This window comes from Sceloporus occidentalis, unplaced genomic scaffold, assembly GCF_023333645.1.
Source record: "Sceloporus occidentalis isolate IW3139 unplaced genomic scaffold, rSceOcc1.0.p SCAF_29, whole genome shotgun sequence".
Classification (NCBI taxonomy): domain Eukaryota; kingdom Metazoa; phylum Chordata; class Lepidosauria; order Squamata; family Phrynosomatidae; genus Sceloporus; species Sceloporus occidentalis.
The window spans coordinates 4205283-4223380 of NW_028317009.1; the positions used below are offsets into that span (position 1 = coordinate 4205283).

The 18098-nt window shown below is 43.2% G+C and overlaps 1 protein-coding gene across 1 annotated transcript; it reads left to right on the forward strand.

Annotated features, from left to right (window-relative positions):
- The first annotated feature begins 1652 nt into the window (after nt 1-1652).
- Nucleotides 1653-6003, forward strand: LOC149299123 (protein kinase C theta type-like). The gene is made up of 9 exons (XM_089486604.1): nt 1653-1726; nt 1985-2060; nt 2614-2775; nt 2914-3005; nt 3381-3489; nt 4113-4304; nt 4608-4736; nt 5710-5733; nt 5950-6003. Exons 1-9 carry the CDS (start codon nt 1653-1655, stop codon nt 6001-6003), a joined length of 912 nt encoding a protein of 303 aa, XP_089342730.1.
- Nucleotides 6004-18098: the final 12095 nt, after the last annotated feature.

Here is an 18098-nt window from a genome sequence, read left to right on the forward strand (position 1 = left end):
TTTCATAAAATGCACGGCCTGGGCTCATAGGGACACAATCCGATAGGGCAGAACATGTATCCTTCACAGCAAATACATGTGGTAACTGTAACTGGATTTTATAGAATGGTTTTGTATGTGTATATATCTCGAAATCAAGGGCTAAACATTATATAAACTCCAGTTATAGTTACTACACGTAGGACTTCTTTAGCTGTTTGTGGGAAAATTGCGGCCTTTGGCATTTATGGTAAACATCATACTTCGCCGCATCTCCAGGTCAGTTTGCTCCTTCTCAGGGCAAACTAGTGGCATTGGCCCTACAGAGATCACTGCCTATCCTACTCCACTCCAACATAAGGATGTCTGGAGATAGCCCTCCTTGTGCCCTCAGCATGCATGGATCTTCCCGGAAATGAGGGAGCCTTCACAGGGAAGGTCCCAGGTTCTTAACAACATCCATCCTCTCTTATATCCATCAGTTAGTGAAATCTCATAAGCACAGTGTCCATAGCGCATCATTAAGTCTCCCACCAGAGACCCCTGTAAATGCCCACCATGAGCAATGTGGGGGGCCTCGATGAGATTTCTCCAGAGTTCCCTCACCCATTTTATTATGAAGTATACGGGCCGGCTCAGCCCTTCTGCTATGTAAATATGTTAGCGTTGGACCATGATAATGAATAGCGGAGTGAGAATGTTCAAACCAAGCCTCTCCTACAAATGCTCCTTACCGTCTTCACACCCCTGGATAAATGCCCCAACAAGGATTTGTTCCCTTTTCTTATCTGTGTAACTAATTTACCAATTCCTCTTTTGCCCCCTCACCCCACCTTATGGGACTCTAAAGGTAAATACACACACATATACACACAACTATATATATATATATATATATATATATATATATATTTAAATAGTGAAAAATAGATTATTTAACTAAAGTTCAAAGGGTGCACAGAAAATGGTTATTTTTTGCAACATACTTTATAAGAGATGGCTATATGAAAAGTGTTATAATTACCCATTAGCCTAACTTACCTGCCTTTAAAAATTATATACATACAGTTAGAGACACATGAACCTCTCTACATCATCATTAATATATATATTTTTAAAAAACCACACACAAAACTCCATAATATTTAATAGTTAAAAAGACAAAGCATGGTTTGCACGTGTTAATAACAAAGCAGTTTATCTTACATTTGTTTTGGTATCATTTTTTTAATTAGGGATTTACTAACATACATGTTTGTAAGATGTACAAAAAAAACAACTGAAAAAAAAAAACCCAAACAAAGATGGCCGCCATCGCCGCATGCCAGTTTACTGGTCATTTGCGATGACATCATCAACACAAACCTATATATATAGGGCGCCGCCTGGCATATCCTTGTGCTTTTCCGCGCACTGTACGTGGCAGCTGAGTTTTTCGAGGCTTTGCACGTATACCCAAGGAATGGCTTTTGTTGCTTTTTGGAAGACCAAGAGAAGAGTTGAGGAGAAGAGCCAAGCTTCACCTGAGCAGAGAGACCTTCAAGCAAGATCAAAGAAGAAGACCGGAGACGGGAACCCCAAGAAGAGGAAGAGGGAAGCGGACGGCGACGACAGCAGCAGCAGCCCCCGAAGAGATGCAGAAAAGAAGAGGAGGCCATCAAGCGCATCAACGGATGGACCGGCGAGGAGCCTCTCTGTACAGGACTTCGCATACCACCGCCAACTGGGGAGAGGAGGATTTGGCCGAGTAAGTCTATAAGCTTTTCTTCTATCCAGTTTAAATTCCATCCAGAAAGTTATATCCATGTATTTGAGCTTAATTGGTTGATCTGGAAAGCTACAGGAAGATAGTTTGTATGATAATCATTACATGGGAGGGAGCAGACTGAGGAGCTAACAGACATCTCCGTGGCAGTTGGGCAGCAGGCAAGGCAGCCATTGGCTGATGGAGCTTTCAATCACTACTGTATTGGGCATGTAACAATGTATCTTTGATGCTAAATAGAACACAGAAGGAAATCCATATTTACAAATACCACATCAACCAGCCCTCAGAGTGCAACCCTTTCAGTGGCAACCTTGTGAGTTTCCCATAGTTGGCAACATAATCCTGGAAAACCAAACATGTTAGCTACAATTTACTGCTCAAGGAAATCCCAGGATATCTAAAATATATTAGACTACATTAGAACATTCAGAAAGAGTGGGGATTGGATGAAAACATTTACTTTTTAAATAATAATTAAAATATCTATTATACTGTTTTTTTGTTTTGTTTTCAAATAGAAAATGAGTAACAGTCTCACTGTAAGAAATACACTGCCCGTACTTCAGCTCATTGGCCATTTGTGCAGCCTAATCCAGATGCCAATTGGTCACTTCACATTAAATATGGGTATTTTTAACTAGGCTATGAAGCCTAGTGCTTAAAAGCGCTATGACCGGGTCATTTATTGTATATGTGCCACCAGTGCCAAGTTGCAGTAATGAGTAGCCAAATAACTGGGCACCCTGAGAACAGGGCCATTCCCTGGCCCAGGTCAGCCGTTTTATTAATGCTAAGCTTTAAGCAAATGCAATTACTGATCATCATGTACTTGACCTAACCGTATCTCCCATCTGTGTTTCATTCAGGTCATGCTGGCTTCCTGGAGGAACGCTGGACTGCTGGTGGCTGTAAAAGTCATCAGGAAAAGAGCGGCGAGTACCAGCAGCATCCTGCGAGAAAGAAGAATACTGGAGCTCGCAGGAGAGAGCGCCTTTTTGTGCCGTGGCTTTGCCGCTTTCCAGTCACCAGTAGGAGATTTCATTTGAAAGCCTTGTCCACTTGAATATATGGCTGGCATTATGCTCCTTCTCCAGATCTAACCGGGCATCTATATCTATAATGCTTCAACATATGGTCATGTGCTTTTTTTGTGTCTTTTTCATCAGGACCACGCATTCCTCGTGATGGAGTACCTCAGCGCAGGGAGCCTGGACAGGTATCTCCGGAAAGCCGGCCGGTTGCAGCCCCAATCAGCGCAGTAAGTTATGACGTGAAAGAGAAGGGGTCTGAGAGAAGGGGAACTGTGACTGGGCAGAGGTAAAAGGGTCAGGGGTGGATACCTATTAGTGGACACAGTTTCATAATGTATATCACTATGCTCCATACAATGATCCATATGTCCGTAACTAGCCTGTTCATCTCTTTTTTTTTTTTTTCTTCTACCAGGTTTTATTCGGCAGAGATCATCTGTGGCCTCCAATTTCTACACAGACGTGGAGTCATTCATCGGTTGTTTTTATAGTGACCTCTCATATCTGAACTCTCTTCTCTCTTCTGTTTCCCTGGTTTTGTTTTTGCACTTTTTAAAAAAAATGTAATTTTAAAAATAAATAATGTTTATCTTTCGGATTAGGGACCTCAAGCCTGACAACGTGATGATGGACGGCGATGGACATTTGAAGATCGCGGACTTTGGCCTGGTTGCAGAGGACATCACCGGGGACACCACAACCAGAGGAGCAGCAGGGACACACACCCATATGGCCCCAGAGGTGAGAATTTCTATTTTTATATATTGTGCTTTCTAATTTTGCTGAATATTGGTAGAAGCAAAGGGAACACAAGGAAAAGGGAACACAATTTAACCCTCTGGATGCTAGGGTTAGTTAACAGGCATCTAAATTAGGATAAACTACTGCATCACAACATATTGGTAAAAATGTTTAAAAACACCCCATTATTTCCCTATAAACACCAAATCAAATAGTAAAAGTAATAAATGAAACTATTTAAAAGCCCCTCCCCCTTAGTAGATGTATCCAATGTATGTTGCAGGAATTACATGTAGATTACACGTGCAGCCCATGAACCTCAGAGTATACCATATAGTGCGGGGAAGGACTATACCAGAAAGGGTTAAATTAGAAATGTATACTAAAGACCAACGTCCACCAAGAAATGGGTTTGTTTTTAAGTCCAACAGGCTTACTTTTTGAATTCTTGGTATAGTGCCACGTAAAAATGCCACATTCGTTTCTTTTGTATTATTCTGTAGTTTAGGAGCTGATATAATCATGAGATCTATTTTGTTTCTAAAGAAGGTCAGAGAAAAGGTTATCTCAAATTATTACTTTTTTTCTTGCAGGTGTTTCTTAACAAGGCGTACGGCGCTACAGCGGACTGGTGGTCTTTCGGAGTCATCCTCTACAGCATGTTGGCGGGGCGCCTCCCATTCTCAGAATGGCTGCCCAAGAGGGATTACTTCTACCTCATCGTCACCGAGGAGTACTGGTACCCAAGCCAGCTAACAGAAGAGAGCAAGGACATCTTAACTAAGGTGAGTGGGACACGCCGATGTCTACACCTGGGGACCGTTCTGTAAAGAGCGTAATCTGACTAGGTACGTGGCAACAATGTTAAAGGCCACAGAGTCACGTTAGGGGCATTCATTTAGTTAAGAGTGGGATCAGGATCCATATACTTTTTGACAGCAATTATCCCCTTCTGTCAACCATTCTCTTTGATGCGCCAGTCCTAATGGGAGTATAAGGTGTTCCAAAATGTTGGCAATGAGGGACAATGGGCCCAAGTGTCAGAAAAGAGTGCTATTCAGCAATTGCTTTTTTTTTTTTATTTATAGCTCTTGATGAAAGATCCAAGATGCCGACTTGGTGCCAGCGATGACATCAGATTGCATCCATTCTACAGCAGCCTAAACTGGGAGGACTTGGAGGCGCGTAAAATCTTGCCACCGTACCTTCCACTGTCGGTAAGTACACACACGTTATACTAAACCATCCGAGACTTTCTAGCAATAGTTCAAAAGTTTTGTAAGAACTGTTGACATGTTCTTTAAATCAGGGTATAATCTTTCTTCTTTCAACAGCTTTCAACAACTGAGGATCTCCATCAACAACTGAGGAACGACCTCTCATTCTTGGAGGCTGATTGCACCAGACCATCAGAGGACACCCATGCTGTGCCTGGACTGTCTTTTATCAATAGTAGTATAGTAGTAGTAGTTTAATCTTTTTTTTTTTTTTTTTTTCCAGAAATTAGTTACAGAAGATTGTTGCTGAAGTCACCAGATTGGGACACCACCTCCTTGCTGCATCACATCAAGCATTGAAGGCGCAACAAACGACAACAGAACCTACCATCCGAGCAGAGCATACCATCCTCCACCATCAACCATCGCAGCTGAGGACACCATCCTCCACCATCCAACCATCCCAGCCGAGCATACCATCCTCCACCATCCAACCATCCCAGCCGAGCATACCATCCTCCACCATCCAACCATCGCAGCCGAGCATACCATCCTCCACCATCCAACCATCCCAGCCGAGCATACCATCCTCCACCATCCAACCATCCCAGCCGAGCATACCATCCTCCACCATCCAACCATCGCAGCCGAGCATACCATCCTCCGCCATCAACCATCCCAGCCGAGCATACCATCCTCCGCCAACAACCATCTCAGCAGAGCACATCATCCTCCGCCATATACCATCACAGCAGAGCATACCACCCTCTGCCACCTACCATCCCAGCAGGGCACATCACCCTCTGCCATCTACTATGCCAGCAGAGCACATCACCCTCTGCCATCTACCATCACAGCGCAGCTCATCCACCATCACACATGACATCATGCTTTTAAACTTTTAGAAATACCAAAATAGTTTCTATACTTGTAATGCATGACTCCTGAAACTGTCCTTTTTTGTTGTCCACAGGTGCGCGGCTGGTTTGCCCGCAACGTCAGTCGGACCACCTACACACATTCCGCAAGGGAGGGGCTCCGGGTAGCCGGAGCCAGAAAAATCGCAGATATGATCATCGCACTGATCATACAACAGAGTATGTCTGCTGGCCCCTACCATTAAACAACAGAGCAGCTCTCCGACCGCTTAACAGCGTTTACTGGATCTAGTCCTTTACATCAGTACTGCTTCTGTCTATATTATTTGTTCTAGGGCCCAGCCTGGCTGACGGAAAGAGATGGCATCCTTCTCAACACCAAGCTGTGAAATGCTGATCAAGTGGGCCCAACAAAGACCACTCATTCAGTAAATCCACTTCTACGGTAAGCTTTTAAACTTCTAGAAATAATAAAGCAGCTCCTGTACCTGCACTGCCTGACTCCTGAAACTGTCCTTCTTTGTTGTCCACAGGTGCCCAGCTGGACTGCCCGCAACGTCAGTCGGACCACCTACACACATTCCGCAAGGGAGGGGCTCCGGGTAGCCGGAGACAGAAAAATCGCAAGATATGATCATCGCACCATCAGAGTATGTCTGCTGGCCCCTACGATTTCACAACGGAGCAGCTCTCCGTCATTGTAACAGAAGCCTCCATCACTGGGGCCCCTGAAGAGGCCTGAGGGCCAGCATTCTCCATACCGACTATGCGCCCTGGCCTTCTAAAAGACATCTGTGTTTATGTACAGAGGGTCAGTTCCTATTGATTTTCCCCTGGAACAGGTTTTACCATATTTCCCAAACATTAGAGACTCTGAGGACTGTGGAGCGGTACAATTCTGGAGCCTCATTAGATGCCTTCAAAAGGGGTCTGGATATTTTTTTTTTAGAAAGGCATGACATACAGGGCTATAAGTAGAGTAACATTAATATCCTTGATCCAAGGAGAAATCCGATTGCCTCTTGGAGTCAAGAAGGAATTTTTTTCCCCTGATGGCAGAATTCGAATTAGCTTAATTAGGGGTTTTTTTGCCTTCTTTTGGATCAAGAGTAGGAAAGTTAGGTAGAAGGGTTGAACTTGATGGTCTTATTTCAACCTTATGAACTATGTAACTATGGAGCGCTGATGTTGATTTGGGATTGGTTGTGTACTTTGCCAACACAGATGATGTTTTGCAATTATTTATTGTACGTCATAACTTTTGCATCCAGAGAGTGACAAACCATTGTTTCAGTTAATCTGTTTAAATGTCCGACCCCCCACCACCATGTTGCACTAATATGCTGTTAAAACCAGTCTTTCCCCTGCCTTCCCTTCATTGTATTACACTATGTTGAAAATGCATTTATGTCTGTATTTAAAACCCTGCATGTCACTCTGAATAAACAGTTCTTGTACTTCGTCCTGCATTAAGCTTCGGCTAGTGATTTGTGTGACTGGAGAGTCGGTGCTTTGGAGTGTGCCCCTATACAGTTCTTGTAAGAGCTGGGAAGCAGCGATTGAGGGATGTACCAAGTCGGGGTACAGGGCATCCCGTCACATTGGTGGCAAGCGGCGGGACATTTCCTTTCTACCATGACTGACTGACAGGACGGCAGACTTTGGTCGCCTAGACTCAGGGCTGGTGCAAGGATTTTTGCCACCCTAGGCAAAACATAATTTTGCCACCCCCTGGCTCCACCCCCACAAGCCCCTCCCATTTTATCACACACACTTATACCCCACCTCTTTTAATGCTTGCTATGCTGGGCCGCCCCCAACCAAGTCTCAGCAGACAGCAGCTCAGCAACATCTATGCGCAGGGCAGGGGTGTAATTACAATAGGCCAATGCCACTAGTTTGCCCTGAGAAGGAGCAAACTGACCTGGAGATGCGGCGAAGTATGATGTTTACCATAAATGCCAAAGGCCGCAATTTTCCCACAAACAGCTAAAGAAGTCCTACGTGTAGTAACTGTAACTGGAGTTTATATAATGTTTAGCCCTTGATTTCGAGATATATACACATACAAAACCATTCTATAAAATCCAGTTACACCAGTTACCACATGTATTTGCTGTGAAGGATACATGTTCTGCCCTATCGGATTGTGTCCCTATGAGCCCAGGCTGTGCATTTTATGAAAATAACATCAATTTTGCATAGGTGTCACATTATTCTGCCTCATTGCCGGGACTGGAAACCTGTGGACACCGATGAATACAGGAAACTTAAATGAAGCTGCATTTGCCATGCACAGGGAGGCGATAAATCTCTACTGCCCACAGAAACCTGTGAGTGATGTTCACGGAACCGCAAAAGGTTTAAATGTAACCGAAAGTGGTATATCTGACGTCGCGTGCCGCGACGCTCCCATAAGGTCCTCCTAACTGGCTGACTCGCTCCCACTCCTTCCCATAGTGACTGCGAGCCACGGCCGCGCTTCTAATGAATGACCGCGGCCGGGGCCGGACTGGGAATGAAAAGCAGTCCTGGAAACATTTGAAGACCAGCACCATATTTTAGTTTATCTCGCGGTGAAGCTCATGTACCCACACGCACCCCTAATACATACCCGAGTCACACTATTTGCCATACAAATAACTATAAACCATTGTTTTTATCACATTCTTTGTATTAAAATGCCAGAAAGCAAAAGTGTTAAAAGGCCCTAATAAATTAAATTTGAAAAGTTCCATTTTATTCAGTGATCACATTATTCTTCACGATATTCTTGTAAGAAACTTTTATTTCTTTATTAATTCATTTAAACTATTTTTTTATATTTAATAAAAGCTATGATTGAGATTTTTTTTTTCTTGTTTTTATTTACTTTTATTTGCCAGCCTGCCCCCCCCCAGTTATGCACATCTGCCCCAGGCTTGCCACTCTGCCCCCCAAAATGCCTTATACCCCCTATATGCCACTATGCCTCCATAATATGCCTTATACACTCCTATATGCCACTCTGCCCCATGATATGCCTTAACCCCCTATATGCCACTCTGCATCCAGAAATGCCTTATACCCCCTATATGCCACTCTGCTTCCAGAAATGCCTTATACCCCTATATGCCACTCTGGCACATCATGGGACAGAGTGGCATGTAGGGGGATATAAGGCATTTCTAGAGGCAGAGTGGCATAAAGGGGGTTAAAAGGCATTTCTGGAGGCACAGTGGCATAAAGGGGGTTAAAAGGCATATTATGGGGCCCCTCTGCGGGCGCCTACTTTGCCTATAGGTGGCGCCGGCCCCGCCTAGACAGGGACACGGACGTGGCCTCAGAATACCAGGGGCTGCTGCGGGTCATCCCCTCCTGCTCTGCCTCCGGAACAATATCAGGAACTGAGGCAACAGATTCAAGGGTCACTATGGGAGGTGGCCCTCCAGGAGGCTATTAACCCCTTAATGACAAAGCCCGTACATGAACAGGCTCAAAATGCATTGTTTTCAATGGGTTTAGGGACCGCCCATTGTCCTTAAGGGGTTATATGCCGAGGTCAGTGTATTCCAAGCTCCAGACAAAGGATTAGGGACCAGCGGGACCGATGGATGACATTCCTGGGACAGCAACCCCAGGAGCAATGGGTATCCGAATTGGACAAGCTGGTACAACAGGAGGTAGAGCTGGACAACCGATATCGGGCTCTGCAGCGGCATGCACAGCAAGCATATTTGGGGAATGTGACAGAATGGTCTCCAGAGGGAGAGGATTTTGATGGCCCTGGATTGTTGTGGGAGAGTCTCACTGATTTCTTTGAATTCCGCAGTGAAGGGGACTCTGATCTGGAGGACATTGGAGAATACAGAGGCTATGCTTGGTCTCGAAGAAGACCTGATCTGGACTATCTGGTCATAAAAGGGCGGCAGCTGGAAAGGGCATACCGACAGCTGCTAGACAGTGTTTGGCGGACTGCCCCAGAGCCTGGGTATTACAGCACCAGCAGAAGAGCTGGCATCGGGGCAGAGTACCGCTGGCCTCTGCTCACCTCTCTCTCTGTGGCCCCAGAGACTGTGGTAGTGGATGGGACTGCGGTCTCCACTAGCACAGTACCAGTGCCAGCAGAAGCACTTGCCTCTGCCCTCACCAGAGGATTGTACAAAACAAGCACTGGGGGAACATGTAACTCACACAGGTGGGTGAGACTGTGGTTATATCCGCATAAAATACATTTAAAAAACACTTGCTTGCCTAAATGAGGGCTCAACAAATCCCGGGTGCCCTCTGTAAAAGATGACAGGCACCTTAGCACACTCAGCACTCTTCGGATCTAAACTTGGAGCATTAGCCGCAAGTGCTAAACTCCTCTGTACTATGCACTGGATACAAAGTTATACCGTGCAGCTATGACGAAATACTTCAGAAATCAATGTACCGCAGCTACTGTTTTCTATATGTTATGCGTCAATCTGTATTTAAAGAGATTAATGTTATATTTGACGTCAGATATACCACTTTTGGTTACATTTAAACCATTTGCGGTTCCGTGAACATCACTCACAGGTTTCTGTGGGCAGTAGAGATTTATCGCCTCCCTGTGCATGGCGAATGCAGCTTCATTTAAGTTTTCTGTATTCATCGGTGTCCACAGGTTTCCAGTCCCGGCAACGAGGCAGAATAATGTGACACCTATGCAAAATTGATGTTATTTTCATAAAATGCGCGGCCTGGGCTCATAGGGACACAATCCGATAGGGCAGAACATGTATCCTTCGCAGCAAATAGCTGAAGAGATGGTCGGAAAGGATAACAGCATATGGGGGATTCTACAGAATTTCCCCAACTATGTATAATGGGGGGGGGGTGTCAGCACAAAAATTAGAAGTTACCTCCCAACTATCGTATGCATTTAACTGTATGTGATGGCTGCAATGTTTATTGAAACCGTTCGGTGCTATGAATCAAGCCTCCTGCTGCTTTGAGTTTTGTTTTCGATTCGACAGGACCTTGTTGGGCATGTTCCCCATGTGGTAACTGTAACGGGATTTTATAGCACGGTTTTGTATGTATATACCTCGAAAGCAAGGGATAAACATTCTATAAACTCCAGTTACAGTTACTACATGTAGGACTTCCCTCTAGGACTTTGGACATATTGAATGCATTGTCCATAATGATTTTGCAATAAATAATTTTTATTTACAAATGTTTTGGGGACAAACTTGCTTTGAGGATGACAAACACTGCCTGTAGAAACCAGGTGATCTCGGCCCTACAGAGATCACTGCCTATCCTACTCCACTCCAACATAAGGATGTCTGGAGATAGCCCTCCTTGTGCCCTCAGCATGCATGGATCTTCCCGGAAATGAGGGAGCCTTCACAGGGAAGGTCCCAGGTTCTTAACAACATCCATCCTCTCTTATATCCATCAGTTAGTGAAATCTCATAAGCACAGTGTCCATAGCGCATCATTAAGTCTCCCACCAGAGACCCCTGTAAATGCCCACCATGAGCAATGTGGGGGGCCTCGATGAGATTTCTCCAGAGTTCCCTCACCCATTTTATTATGAAGTATACGGGCCGGCTCAGCCCTTCTGCTATGTAAATATGTTAGCGTTGGACCATGATAATGAATAGCGGAGTGAGAATGTTCAAACCAAGCCTCTCCTACAAATGCTCCTTACCGTCTTCACACCCCTGGATAAATGCCCCAACAAGGATTTGTTCCCTTCTATTATCAGTGTAACCCATTTACCAATTCCTCTTTTGCCCCCTCACCCCACCTTTTGGGACTCATTAAAACAATTTAACAACAAAACAAAACGAAAATGACCTCAAATAGGTTTCTTCAAAAGCTCCAATAATGAAGCTGCATTTATTTCTAATAACTGAAAATGAGTTTGAGGATTCAGTTTCAATTCCATACAGAAAGCTATATCCATGCATTTGAACTTAATTGGTTTAACTGGAAAGCTACAGGAATATACTTTCTTATGATCATATGATTCATATTATCCTTGAGTACTTCTCTCCAACCTAGTGCTGTAACACAAACCAGTATTGTTCCTCTGTCAGCTTTTCTAAAGGTCCTACTCCATGACTATGTGTAAGAACGCATGTGAAAATTGCTATATCTAAGTTAATTGCTTCACACTTATCAAAAGGGGGACACTGGCATTAGCTATTCCCACTTGAGGCATCTGGGGGCAGAGTGGCATATCAGGGGAGCAAAGGGAAATCTCTGTAAGTCAGGTGCATTATGAATTAAGGGGGGGACCTTAAATGGCTATTGGTTTTTCCAAATTTCTGTTTGTATATAACATATGCTGACTAACTGCATAATAGATAACAAAAAAAAATGTAAAAATACTCGTATTCCTGTGTATTAGGTAAAATACCGTTTTACCGTTCCACTACGGTGTATTTTTTCTTTACCCATAACTGCCCCTAAATTAACCCTAAACACCCCATTAACCATACCTGCCCCTAAATTAACCCTAAACACCCCATTATCCATACCTGCCCCTAAATTAACCCTAAACACCCCACTAACCATAGCTGCCCCTAAATTAACCCTTAGCAGCCCATCAACCATAATTGCCCCTCAATGGGGTGTTTAGGGTTAATTTGGGGGCGGTTAGGGTTAATGAGGTCTTTAGGGTTAATTTAGTTGCAGTTATGGTTAATGGGGTGTTAAGAGTTAATTTAGGGGCAGCTATGGTTAATGGGGTGTTTAGGGTTAATTTAGTGCTGAGGACCGAGGGTTAATTTAATTAATTTAATAACGTTAATTTAAGGGGCAGTTAGAGGTAAAGGTGGGCAAACTAAGGGGAATCTAAATCCTGGGGGGCAGTGAAGATTATTAATGTATTTATTTATAAAAGTATGGTGTCAGTGGTATTCTCTGAATGATTCGAACCTCTGTAAGATACGATTCTCTGAACGATTCTCTGCCTTCAGTGACATCACCAGAGTAGGCAGGCAGGAGGGTTCATGAACTCTAATGAAAGGGGCGGGGCCAGTCATCAGTGTGACTGCAGGGAGGGACTGGGAAACAGTAACTCCTGTGAGGCACACTGCGTGATCCAAAGATTCGGATCATGAATCGGATCATTTCAACGAACGACTCGAAATGATCCGATTCACTTTACTGATCCAAACTTCCCATCACTTAGCCAAACTAACCCTTAAGAAGGGACCAAAGTGTCCTGAATGCTTGAGTTTATTGTCCTCTCACTTAACCACTAAAATTATTGTTTTGGCTTCACTTTTGTGACTTCTTTCTCAGTCTTCATGTCAGATACTGGCCCTAACCACTCACAGACCACTTTAACCATGACCTACCTATTTCTAGTGATCCACTGCCACCAACTGTCTCCAGCTGATAAAACTGCTTTAAAAGTATTTAAACCTAGTAGTTCTGTAACAGTAGGAACGTACTTCAAAGTGTATTATCCATATACTGCGACAAAAACCCTACATAAAATTGGGTGAGCTGTATTTAAAGAGATCAATGTTATATTTGACGTCAGGTATACCACTTTCAGTTACGTTTAAACCTTTTGCGGTTCTATGAACATCACTGACAGGTTTCTGTGGGCAGTAGAGATTTATCGCCTCCCTGTGCATGGGGAATGCAGGGTCATTTAAAGTTTCCGTATTCCTCGGTGTCCACAGGTTTCCAGTCCCGGCAATGAGGCAGAATAATGTGACACCTATGCAAAATTGATGTTATTTTCATAAAACGCGCAGCCTGGGCTCATAGGGACACAATCCGATAGGGCAGAACATGTATCCTTCGCAGCAAATAGCTGAAGAGATGGTCGGAAAGGATAACAGCATATGGGGGATTCTACAGAATTTCCCCAACTATGTATAATGGGGGGGGGGGGGGTGTCAGCACAAAAATTAGAAGTTACCTCCCAACTATCGTATGCATTTAACTGTATGTGATGGCTGCAATGTTTATTGAAACCGTTCGGTGCTATGAATCAAGCCTCCTGCTGCTTTGAGTTTTGTTTTCGATTCGACAGGACCTTGTTGGGCATGTTCCCCATGTGGTAACTGTAACGGGATTTTATAGCACGGTTTTGTATGTATATACCTCGAAAGCAAGGGATAAACATTCTATAAACTCCAGTTACAGTTACTACATGTAGGACTTCCCTCTAGGACTTTGGACATATTGAATGCATTGTCCATAATGATTTTGCAATAAATAATTTTTATTTACAAATGTTTTGGGGACAAACTTGCTTTGAGGATGACAAACACTGCCTGTAGAAACCAGGTGATCTCGGCCCTACAGAGATCACTGCCTATCCTACTCCACTCCAACATAAGGATGTCTGGAGATAGCCCTCCTTGTGCCCTCAGCATGCATGGATCTTCCCGGAAATGAGGGAGCCTTCACAGGGAAGGTCCCAGGTTCTTAACAACATCCATCCTCTCTTATATCCATCAGTTAGTGAAATCTCATAAGCACAGTGTCCATAGCGCATCATTAAGTCTCCCACCAGAGACCCCTGTAAATGCCCACCATGAGCAATGTGGGGGGCCTCGATGAGATTTCTCCAGAGTTCCCTCACCCATTTTATTATGAAGTATACGGGCCGGCTCAGCCCTTCTGCTATGTAAATATGTTAGCGTTGGACCATGATAATGAATAGCGGAGTGAGAATGTTCAAACCAAGCCTCTCCTACAAATGCTCCTTACCGTCTTCACACCCCTGGATAAATGCCCCAACAAGGATTTGTTCCCTTCTATTATCAGTGTAACCCATTTACCAATTCCTCTTTTGCCCCCTCACCCCACCTTTTGGGACTCATTAAAACAATTTAACAACAAAACGAAAATGACCTCAAATAGGTTTCTTCAAAAGCTCCAATAATGAAGCTGCATTTATTTCTAATAACTGAAAATGAGTTTGAGGATTCAGTTTCAATTCCATACAGAAAGCTATATCCATGCATTTGAACTTAATTGGTTTAACTGGAAAGCTACAGGAATATACTTTCTTATGATCATATGATTCATATTATCCTTGAGTACTTCTCTCCAACCTAGTGCTGTAACACAAACCAGTATTGTTCCTCTGTCAGCTTTTCTAAAGGTCCTACTCCATGACTATGTGTAAGAACGCATGTGAAAATTGCTATATCTAAGTTAATTGCTTCACACTTATCAAAAGGGGGACACTGGCATTAGCTATTCCCACTTGAGGCATCTGGGGGCAGAGTGGCATATCAGGGGAGCAAAGGGAAATCTCTGTAAGTCAGGTGCATTATGAATTAAGGGGGGGACCTTAAATGGCTATTGGTTTTTCCAAATTTCTGTTTGTATATAACATATGCTGACTAACTGCATAATAGATAACAAAAAAAAATGTAAAAATACTCGTATTCCTGTGTATTAGGTAAAATACCGTTTTACCGTTCCACTACGGTGTATTTTTTCTTTACCCATAACTGCCCCTAAATTAACCCTAAACACCCCATTAACCATACCTGCCCCTAAATTAACCCTAAACACCCCATTATCCATACCTGCCCCTAAATTAACCCTAAACACCCCACTAACCATAGCTGCCCCTAAATTAACCCTTAGCAGCCCATCAACCATAATTGCCCCTCAATGGGGTGTTTAGGGTTAATTTGGGGGCGGTTAGGGTTAATGAGGTCTTTAGGGTTAATTTAGTTGCAGTTATGGTTAATGGGGTGTTAAGAGTTAATTTAGGGGCAGCTATGGTTAATGGGGTGTTTAGGGTTAATTTAGTGCTGAGGACCGAGGGTTAATTTAATTAATTTAATAACGTTAATTTAAGGGGCAGTTAGAGGTAAAGGTGGGCAAACTAAGGGGAATCTAAATCCTGGGGGGCAGTGAAGATTATTAATGTATTTATTTATAAAAGTATGGTGTCAGTGGTATTCTCTGAATGATTCGAACCTCTGTAAGATACGATTCTCTGAACGATTCTCTGCCTTCAGTGACATCACCAGAGTAGGCAGGCAGGAGGGTTCATGAACTCTAATGAAAGGGGCGGGGCCAGTCATCAGTGTGACTGCAGGGAGGGACTGGGAAACAGTAACTCCTGTGAGGCACACTGCGTGATCCAAAGATTCGGATCATGAATCGGATCATTTCAACGAACGACTCGAAATGATCCGATTCACTTTACTGATCCAAACTTCCCATCACTTAGCCAAACTAACCCTTAAGAAGGGACCAAAGTGTCCTGAATGCTTGAGTTTATTGTCCTCTCACTTAACCACTAAAATTATTGTTTTGGCTTCACTTTTGTGACTTCTTTCTCAGTCTTCATGTCAGATACTGGCCCTAACCACTCACAGACCACTTTAACCATGACCTACCTATTTCTAGTGATCCACTGCCACCAACTGTCTCCAGCTGATAAAACTGCTTTAAAAGTATTTAAACCTAGTAGTTCTGTAACAGTAGGAACGTACTTCAAAGTGTATTATCCATATACTGCGACAAAAACCCTACATAAAATTGGGTGAGCTGTATTTAAAGAGATCAATGTTATATTTGACGTCAGGTATACCACTTTCAGTTACGTTTAAACCTTTTGCGGTTCTATGAACATCACTGACAGGTTTCTGTGGGCAGTAGAGATTTATCGCCTCCCTGTGCATGGGGAATGCAGGGTCATTTAAAGTTTCCGTATTCCTCGGTGTCCACAGGTTTCCAGTCCCGGCAATGAGGCAGAATAATGTGACACCTATGCAAAATTGATGTTATTTTCATAAAACGCGCAGCCTGGGCTCATAGGGACACAATCCGATAGGGCAGAACATGTATCCTTCGCAGCAAATAGCTGAAGAGATGGTCGGAAAGGATAACAGCATATGGGGGATTCTACAGAATTTCCCCAACTATGTATAATGGGGGGGGGGGGGGTGTCAGCACAAAAATTAGAAGTTACCTCCCAACTATCGTATGCATTTAACTGTATGTGATGGCTGGAATGTTTATTGAAACCGTTCGGTGCTATGAATCAAGCCTCCTGCTGCTTTGAGTTTTGTTTTCGATTCGACAGGACCTTGTTGGGCATGTTCCCCATGTGGTAACTGTAACGGGATTTTATAGCACGGTTTTGTATGTATATACCTCGAAAGCAAGGGATAAACATTCTATAAACTCCAGTTACAGTTACTACATGTAGGACTTCCCTCTAGGACTTTGGACATATTGAATGCATTGTCCATAATGATTTTGCAATAAATAATTTTTATTTACAAATGTTTTGGGGACAAACTTGCTTTGAGGATGACAAACACTGCCTGTAGAAACCAGGTGATCTCGGCCCTACAGAGATCACTGCCTATCCTACTCCACTCCAACATAAGGATGTCTGGAGATAGCCCTCCTTGTGCCCTCAGCATGCATGGATCTTCCCGGAAATGAGGGAGCCTTCACAGGGAAGGTCCCAGGTTCTTAACAACATCCATCCTCTCTTATATCCATCAGTTAGTGAAATCTCATAAGCACAGTGTCCATAGCGCATCATTAAGTCTCCCACCAGAGACCCCTGTAAATGCCCACCATGAGCAATGTGGGGGGCCTCGATGAGATTTCTCCAGAGTTCCCTCACCCATTTTATTATGAAGTATACGGGCCGGCTCAGCCCTTCTGCTATGTAAATATGTTAGCGTTGGACCATGATAATGAATAGCGGAGTGAGAATGTTCAAACCAAGCCTCTCCTACAAATGCTCCTTACCGTCTTCACACCCCTGGATAAATGCCCCAACAAGGATTTGTTCCCTTTTCTTATCTGTGTAACTAATTTACCAATTCCTCTTTTGCCCCCTCACCCCACCTTATGGGACTCTAAAGGTAAATACACACACATATACACACAACTATATATATATATATATAATATATATATATATATATATATATTTAAATAGTGAAAAATAGATTATTTAACTAAAGTTCAAAGGGTGCACAGAAAATGGTTATTTTTTGCAACATACTTTATAAGAGATGGCTATATGAAAAGTGTTATAATTACCCATTAGCCTAACTTACCTGCCTTTAAAAATTATATACATACAGTTAGAGACACATGAACCTCTCTACATCATCATTAATATATATATTTTTAAAAAACCACACACAAAACTCCATAATATTTAATAGTTAAAAAGACAAAGCATGGTTTGCACGTGTTAATAACAAAGCAGTTTATCTTACATTTGTTTTGGTATCATTTTTTTAATTAGGGATTTACTAACATACATGTTTGTAAGATGTACAAAAAAAACAACTGAAAAAAAAAACCCAAACAAAGATGGCCGCCATCGCCGCATGCCAGTTTACTGGTCATTTGCGATGACATCATCAACACAAACCTATATATATAGGGCGCCGCCTGGCATATCCTTGTGCTTTTCCGCGCACTGTACGTGGCAGCTGAGTTTTTCGAGGCTTTGCACGTATACCCAAGGAATGGCTTTTGTTGCTTTTTGGAA

What these genes read in the sequence shown, in the direction of transcription:
- LOC149299123 (XM_089486604.1), top strand. Translation starts at nt 1,653, where the DNA reads ATGGACCGGCGAGGAGCCTCTCTGTACAGGACTTCGCATACCACCGCC. An exon ending in GGAGAGGAGGATTTGGCCGA is followed by an intron (nt 1,727 to 1,984) that starts GTAAGTCTATAA and finishes GATGCTAAATAG; the next exon opens with AACACAGAAGGAAATCCATA. An exon ending in ACACCACAACCAGAGGAGCA is followed by an intron (nt 3,490 to 4,112) that starts GCAGGGACACAC and finishes TTTTTCTTGCAG; the next exon opens with GTGTTTCTTAACAAGGCGTA.